The 7870-nt window shown below is 63.6% G+C and overlaps 1 protein-coding gene across 1 annotated transcript; it reads right to left on the bottom strand.

Annotated features, from left to right (window-relative positions):
* Nucleotides 1-520: 520 nt before the first annotated feature.
* LOC130018054 (golgin subfamily A member 2-like) lies at nt 521-4327 on the bottom strand. The gene is made up of 14 exons (XM_056108915.1): nt 4229-4327; nt 4055-4144; nt 3880-3987; nt 3627-3714; nt 2812-3158; nt 2561-2674; nt 2093-2296; nt 1929-2010; nt 1754-1839; nt 1429-1629; nt 1250-1352; nt 1072-1178; nt 861-1001; nt 521-819 (listed from the first exon to the last, which is right to left on the bottom strand). The coding sequence occupies exons 1-14, from the start codon at nt 4325-4327 to the stop codon at nt 556-558; spliced, it is 2034 nt and encodes a 677-aa protein (XP_055964890.1). The 3' UTR covers nt 521-555.
* Between the last annotated feature and the right edge of the window lie 3543 nt (nt 4328-7870).

Genomic DNA, 7870 nt, shown 5'->3' with positions numbered 1-7870 from the left:
CACGGACACCCTCGAACGCCCCTGTAAGGCCAGGCATGTGCAGGAGCGTCTGTGGCCTCACTGTCCAGAGCTGTGTCTGCCACAGCGCTGTTTTCCATCCGTTATTTTCAATTTTTGTCTTTTGAATTTGGGGTCACATGTGACGGAGCTCAGGCCTTACTCCAGGCACTGCACTAAGAGATGGATCATCCCTGGCAGGGCTCAGGGAATGGGATGTAGGGGGTCAAACCCGGTGGGCTGCATGCAGGAAGTGCTTTTCCCCCTCTACTAAGACTCCAGCCCTAAATTTTAACTTTCTTCCCCAGCTGAGACAATAGGGGGTGCCATTCCGATGACGCCCACAGCCCAGGCACGGGCACCATGATGCAGGCGTGGATGCTTCGATGTTGGCGCATCAGCGTTGCCCCTGGCCCTGCTCACTGGTACAGGCAGTGCCCGAGCTACAGCGAAAGGCCATGCTCGTCTGTCGCTGGTCCCCCACGGGAGTGTTCCTGCCCCTTCCCCTCAGTGAAGGAACAGGATGCGGTGGGAGGGGGCCGGGGGACAGGGACGGGGCTAGATCATGGTGATTTTCACTTGGTCGTTTTCGTCGGCCTTGTAAAAGAAAGGAATACAAGGCGAGCAGGGCGCCGCGCCCAGGCCGGGCTGGTCTTTACAGTTCTGCATCTCCTTCAGCAGCTGGATGATCTTCACGGCCGTGGGGTTGCTGACGGGCGCGGGGCCAGCCGGGGTCCCTTCTGGGCTCTGCTCCACTGACCCGGGGCTGCCAGCGTGAGGGGCTTCTGCGGGGCGGGAGAGAGGGGCAGAGGAGGGCGGGCACTGAGCTGAGTGAAGGGCTGCCCCGCCTCGCCCAGCAGCGCCAACCCCCCGAGTCTCTCCTGACCTGTCGGGGCACTGGCCAGGGAGCCAGCGAGGGCCACGGAGGCGGCCTTGGCGCCTTGGCCGGAGTAACTGTCATCCACCAGCATCAACACGAGCTCCTGCAGTTCCAGCAGTTGCACCTGCAGGGGGCAGCAGCGAGTCGGCCCTCCCGCCCGCGGCCCCGCCCCGCCCAGGCCGGCCAGCGCCCACCTTGAGGTTCTCCTTGTCCTGGGCCAGGCGGGTGATGTACTCCTCCTTCTCGCGGTGCCGCTCCTTCAGCACGGCCCGCTGGTTGTGGTAGAGGGTGATGTACTCCCCTGCGAGGCAGACGGGGGCACGGCTCAGAGGCTGGGGGCCCCCCGCGGGCAGCCCCGCGCCGCCCACTCACCGATGGTCTCCGTCTCCCCGGACAGCTGCACGCAGCGGTGCTCCAGCTCCTCCACGCGCTCCCGCAGCTCCACCTTCTCTTGCATGATCTGCGCGAAGCGAGTCTGCAGGGGACAGCGGCTCAGCTGGGCGGGGGAGGGGGAGGGCGCCCACCCGCACCCCGCGGGGCCACCGGCTCACTTGCAACAGGTCCATGGCCTCCTTCAGGGCTGCGTGCGTCTCCTGGGGGACCGTCTGGGCCCCGGGCGCGGGGGCTGCGGGCTGCGCGGCTGCCAGGGCTTGCGCCAGTTCCCGGCTCCGGACTCTCTCGGCCCCCAGCTGCCGGCGCAGCTCCGCCCGCTCCGAGTCTGCCTGCGCCAAGGCCGAGTTGCAGAACTCCAGCTGCGGAGGAGAGGGGGCGAGGGCTGGGCCCGGAGAGCACCCCTTAGGGCGCCTCGCGGTACGGGAGTCTCCCAGGGAGGGGAGGGTCAGCGGCAGGGGAGGGAGGGCCGAGGGCTGGGCTCACCATGGCCTCCCTGTCGTCCAGGTCCCCAGGCAGGCTCAGCGTCCTCGGGGCCGTCTCCTGCTCCTCGTCCCCGTCCCCGTCACTCGCTGTGGGGCAGACCAGGGTCTCAGACACCCGAGGGAGCCGGGGTGGGGGGGGGAACCCCAGCGGTTGCTCCCGCCGGCCTGGCACTCACCCATCCCCGTGCCCGGCGCCAGCAGCGCACTCAGCTGGGCCTGGAGCTGCTGCTTCTGCTCCTCGGTGGTCTTCAGGAGCCCCTGGGGGGGAGGGCGCGTGAGGGGGGGAGGGTGCGTGAGTGGGGGCGGCCGCAGGCCTCTGCCCGGCCCGGCCTGCGCTCACCTGCGCCTCGTCCAGCGCGTCCTGGCCCTGCGCGTGCTCGTGCTGCAGCCGGTCCAGCTGCTGGGCATAGAGCAGCGCCTGCTGCTGCAGCTGCTCCTTCTCGGCGTCCAGCTGCTGCCAGGCGGCCGCGTACTGCTGCAGGTGGCCCAGGTACTGGTCCCTCTGCTGCTGCAGCGCCTGTGCCTCGCTGGCCCTCGCCTGCACCTGTGGGCCCCGGGCATGAGGACGGGCCGGGTCCAGGTGGGGCTCCTGGCCAGGCAGGCGGCCCCAGCGGGGTCACTGCGCAGCCTGGCCAGGGACCCGGGCTTGCCCCGCCTGCCTCCCCCAGGACCCACACACGCTGCAGGCCCCGAGGCCCAGGGCTGCGGTGGCCATGATGGGAGCGGCCTGTTGCTCAGGCCGGGCCTCCCGGCCCCCGCCGGCCCCCCACCTGCTCCCGCTCGGAGGTGCCCCGCGCCGCCCCGTTACCGTCTCCTTCATCTCCGCCAACTTCTCCTGCAGCTGCCCCAGCCGCTCCGCCAGCTGCTCCTTGACATGCTGTTCCGACTGCAGCGCACACGTCACCTCCATGTTCTCGTTGCTCTGAGGGCGTGGGCCGGTCAGCGTCCCCCGCCGGCCCCCGCCGCCCCTCCTGGCCCTCCCCCTGCACGGCCGTCGGACCCTCGGCCTCATGGACAGCCCGCTGCCCGGCGCGAAGGTCCGGGGAGGCGGGGGCGCACCAGCTTCACGAAGCCGTCCTGCAGCTCGGCCAGCTGCTGCTTGAGCTCGCGGTTCTGGGCCAGGGCGCGCGTGATGGTTGTGCGGTCGTTCTCCATCGTCTCCAGGATGCGGCCGCGCGCCTCGGCCTGCTCGTTCCACACCTCGGCCTCCCGCTCCAGCTGCAGCAGCCGCTGGCCCTGCTCCGCGTTCAGCTGGCTCAGGCTCTGGTTGTCGCGCACCTGCGTCTGCAGCTGCTCCGCGAGGCTCGCCACCTCCTTCCTCCACTTCTCGGCCTCCGCCTGCAGCTGCACCTCCAGCTCCGAGGGCCCGGGCGGCGGCGGTGGGGGCTCCTGGGGGGCCAGGGCCTCTGGAACGGGGGAAGGGGGGGACAGTCCATGCCCGGGCCTGGCGCGACCCTCTGGGTCCCCAGCCCGACATGGGGCTCCCTCTGTCCGGGTGGACTGCAACATCTCGACCTCCTGAGGTTCAAGTCCCTGACAAATAGCTCCGTCCCTAATCAGAGCCCCCAGCAGTGTTGGGGATGGCCCGCGGGACACGGAGAACTCGGGCTCTGATTCCCAGCCAGAGGATTCTCTGCATCTTTACAGTCCAAATATTCAGGTACAGGGTGTCAAGGGCGGCGAATCATTGGGACCCCAGAGCTATCTGCCACCCCCCGAGAGGACACCGACCAGCTCCTGCTCTGCACCTTTCCAATATCACAATGCCCCTCCCGCAGGGCCACATCTCGGACAGGACACCAGCCCTGCCAGAAACACACCCCACACAGCCACACCCCGACACCCTGACTCCGTCCCCCACCCCTGGCACTCACCCAGCAGCGCCTTCAGGTCAGCCACGCTGGCCTCCAGCTCCTGAATGTATCTGACGTTCTTCTCGTTCTCGTCCTTAAACGTCGTGCTCTGCCCAGACACGGAGACCATAGCATGGGGGTTGGGGGGCACCCAACCCCCGAGACCGACCCCTGGCACCACGGGCAGGGCCTGAGCACTGCCAGGGTCTCTTGTGAGCTCAGTGTGGAAAACCCCCCGCCCCGCAGGCCCGAGCCGCCCGGCGCCCGCCCGCACCTGCTGCAGGGCTTGCTGCACGCGCTGCTGCCAGAACTCGTCCTGGGCCCTGATCTGCTCCAGGTGCTGGTCCCTCTCCACCTGCAGCTGCTTCAATAGTCTCTTGAGCTGCGGGACAGTGGCCGTCAGCCCCCGCCCCGCGCCCCGCCCACCCTCGTTGCCCCTCCCACCTCACCTCCTTGATCTCTCTCTCCATCTGCTTCCTCTCGCCCAGCACCTCCACGGCCTGGGGGTCGCTGCCCGGCCCTTCCGTTGGGCTCGTGAACTGCAGGGAGAGAGGAGGTCAGCGCGAGTCTGGGCTGGCCAGGGCGGGCCCCAAGAGTCTCCGAACCCCGAGCCTGCCCGTCACCTGCAGCAGCAGCAGCTGAGCTATGTCTGTGGATGAGAGAAGCCCCGTTCCTCTGTGCACGGCCCCTGTTCCATGCAAACGTCTTATCTCTCGGGTCATCCCCAATGGCTCTCCCGGCATGTCCCTGTCCCTGGACAGAAACTGGCACGGACGTAGGGCTGGGCAGAGGAGGGTTCATCAGCCACAGGGAGCTCTGGGGGACAGAGCGGGATGGGACAGAGGATGGGCGCAGACGCTGGGCTCCCCCCAAATGCCCACGGTAAGTCCCGGAACCTGGACCGACCTGAGTGTGAGTGCAGCCTTAGGGGAGCCCTTCCACTGAGAATCGGCACCCTAAGGTTCTGTCTTTGTGTTGGCAACCCGCAGCCCAGGAGGGGCTGTTGAGTCTTAGGTGACTCAACACCTGGTGCAGCAGCACCTGGTGCAGCTGAGAAGTGATAAGAGAACGGAATGTGGCAGTTGAGAGGCCATGCACACCAAGCCGCCTCACCCTTCCCCGTAAATTCTCAAGACAAAACAAATTCAGAGGTTGCCTTTTTTTTTTTCAGCCTAGGACCAACCCTGTGGTGCTCAGGGGTTGCTCCTGGCTCTGTGGATCCACATGGGGTGCCTGGGTATCGAATCCTGGCTAGCGTGTGTTAAGACAAATGTCTAACCCACTGCACTAACACTCGGACTTCAAATTCAGCATTCTGTAAAGTGAGAACCGGTGATGAGGGGCTACAGGGCTTGGGAACTCGATACCCCGAGGCCTGACAAGGTTGTTATTTTGCCAAGAGGGCACATCTGAGGCTGCTTGGAGTCATTCCCAGCGCCTACACCCTCAGGGTCAGCATCTTCTCAAGACGTTCTGCTTTGGTGTTTGGGCCATACACCTTAGTGCTCAGAGCTTACTCCTGGCTCTGTGCTCGGGATCGTTCCTGGTGGGCTCGGGGGCCCACATGTGGTACTGGGGATAGAACCCAGGTCGGCCACATGCAATGCAGGCACCCTGCCCACGGCATTCTCCCTCCAGCTCCTGCTCCCAGAGGTTAAGAGACGGGGAGAGGGAAAAGTCACCCCCCAATCCCAATCGACCCAGCAGGCAGGAAGCAGAGAGGACAGCCCGGGGGGGGGGGGCGGGGAGCAGCCCGGGCACATGCAGAGCTGGCAGAGAGCATGGCAGCGGGCGCCCGCCTCACCTGCCACTCGGCCAATGGGGACAGCGCGACCCCATTGGAGCGGTTAAGGTCGCACACCAGCACCTCCAGTATGTCCTCAATCTAGAGGCGGCGAGAAGGGCGGGGCAGACAAGAGCCAGGAGAAAGAGGGCAGTCAGAGAGAGGCCAGGGAGCCGGGCGGGGGACGCGGGCAGGCACCGGGTCCCGGCAATGAGATGCTGCAGGGGGAACACCAGGGGACCTTCGCGGAGGCCAGTGCCCGGACACACGCGGCCGTGACTGCAGGCTCCCCGGTCCGAGGCCAGGCTCTGCTGGGCGGGCACTGAGTCCCTCTCACCAGGCCCAGGAGAACGGGGAAGACCCCAGCGGGGCCACAACCCCCACCCCTGCTCCATGCTAGGTACCAGAACTTCCAATGAAGGGGTTTGCTTGAACAGAGGGAGCCAAGCGGACGTTTACTCCCAAAGGCCCAGACCTGATCCGACCTGGCAGGTGCCGGCCAACACGGGAGCCCGCTTTCCCTGAGGTCCCCTCAGGCTGGTGGCCGAGGGACACTCCCGCCCACGCGCTCCTGACTCTGTCTCCGAGGCCCAACTTCCCAGGAAAAGGCAACAGAGCTGAGGCTTGAGAGTCCAATCTCGGATTCTCAGCTTGTAAGCCCTAGAGCAGCGGTGGGATCTGGCCTGGTTGGAACCTGCCCATCCCCCGCTGAGGCAGTGCGCCCACCAAGGCCTGAGCAGAACCTGGGGTTCCCGCCCGTGTACCCCTCCCCCGCCACCCTGACCACTCTGCCACGCCCCTGCAGCACCCCATTCCTCCAGGGCCTGGGCAGCCGCCCAGGGCAGGACTCACTCCCTTGGGCAACTGGTGGCCCTCGCCAGCTGTGCCGTCCTGGTCGCCGTCTCTGCACTTCTTCTTCTTGCTTCTCTTCCCCGGAACTCTGTCATGTTTGATCTCATATTCGAGGAGCTGTAGAAAAGCACAGCGACTTGTTTTTCTCCCTCTGCTTTCACAACCTGCCTGACAAAGTCATTGCAGACTTGGCTTGACTGGCCCCCAGGGGAGGCGCAACTCTACAAGGGGTTGAAAGGGCTGAAAACAGCAGGCGGAGGCCCCAGAGATGAAGTTTAACTCTTTTTTGTGTTTCTTTTGTATTTTGTGTCACACCCATTGATGCTGAGAGGTGACTCCTGAGCCTGTACTCAGAAATTACTCCTACTGGATGCTGGAGATTGAACCTGGGTCGGCTGTGTGCAAGGCAAAAGCTCTACCCACTGTACTATTAACCTTAACTCCATTTCTAACTCCAAATTAAGGGCGTTTTCCTCAAACCAGGGGTCACACCAGAGGTGGTCAAAGCCGAGAAGACAGCTTGTAAGTCCTGAAGATGGGGCGGGGGTCCCACCTTGGTGGGACACAGCTGTGTCCAGATGCCCTCAGGAACCTGAACACAGCAGAGGACAGCCCAGGACATCAACCCTCACCCCGCCAAGCTTTGTTACACTCTAAAGCTTTCTCACAGGGGGCTGGAGAGATAGCACAGCGGGTAGAGCATTTGCCTTGCACGTGGCCGACCCGGGTTCGATTCCCAGCATCCCATATGGTCCCCTGAGCACCGCCGGGAGTAATTCCTGAGTGCAGAGCCAGGAGTAACCCCTGTGCATCGCTGGGTGTGACCCAAAAAAAAAAAAAAAGCTTTCTCACAGGGCAAGCCTGCAAAAGGAGGTCTTAGTGATGTAGGCAGGATAGGGAAGGCCCCCTCCAAGGCAATGGCAAAAGCCAACCTGCAGAAAACATGAAAAAGTAGAAACTAAGGCCTGATAAGACCCTCACTTATCTACAGAAACTTATTCAGAGAAGCTTCTGCAGACACAAAAGGCCAGGAAAGGAATTTTTTTTTCTTTTTGGATGGAGTGATAGTACAGCGGTAGGGCGTTTGCCTTGCATGCAGCCGGTCGGCCGAGCCAGGTTCGATTCCTCCGCGATTTCTCACCCCTCTCAGAGAGCCTGGCAAGCTACCGAGAGTATCGTGCCCGCACAGCAAAAGCCTGGCAAGCTACCCATGACATATTCTATCTGCCAAACACAGTAACAACGAGTCTCACAATGGAGACGTTACTGGGCCTGCTCGAGCAAATCAATGAACAACCGGAGGACAGTGCAGTGCTTTTTTGGATCACATCTGGTGATGCTCAGGGGTTACTACTGGCGGCTCTGCACTCAGGAATCATTCCTGGCAGTGCTCGGGGGACCATATGGGATGCTGGGAATCAAACCTGGGTGGCCGCGTGCAAGGTAAACACCCTACCCACTGTGCTATCACTCCAGCCCCCAGGAAAGGAGTTTCATAGAAAACCATCACCACTCCCAACTTCCCTAGGTAACCTCCTTAGCAACGAACTTTTACCTAGGTAGAAGCCCCACCTGGGGCAGGTTGGAGAACCCCTATAAAGGCCACATGAACAAAGGAAGGGTGAGATAT

This window comes from Sorex fumeus, unplaced genomic scaffold (assembly GCF_029834395.1).
Source record: "Sorex fumeus unplaced genomic scaffold, SorFum_2.1 ptg000233l, whole genome shotgun sequence".
Lineage (NCBI taxonomy): Eukaryota > Metazoa > Chordata > Mammalia > Eulipotyphla > Soricidae > Sorex > Sorex fumeus.
The sequence above is the reverse complement of the archived record's forward strand: the minus strand, read 5'-3'. Positions and strand labels throughout refer to the sequence as shown.

Coding starts and splice junctions, on each gene's coding strand:
- LOC130018054 (XM_056108915.1), bottom strand. CDS start 4,327: ATGACCCGAGAGATAAGACGTTTGCATGGAACAGGGGCCGTGCACAGA. Junction 2,675..2,811: donor AGGACGGCTTCGTGAAGCTG/GTGCGCCCCCGC, acceptor CCACGCCCTCAG/AGCAACGAGAACATGGAGGT. Junction 1,353..1,428: donor AGGCCATGGACCTGTTGCAA/GTGAGCCGGTGG, acceptor TGTCCCCTGCAG/ACTCGCTTCGCGCAGATCAT.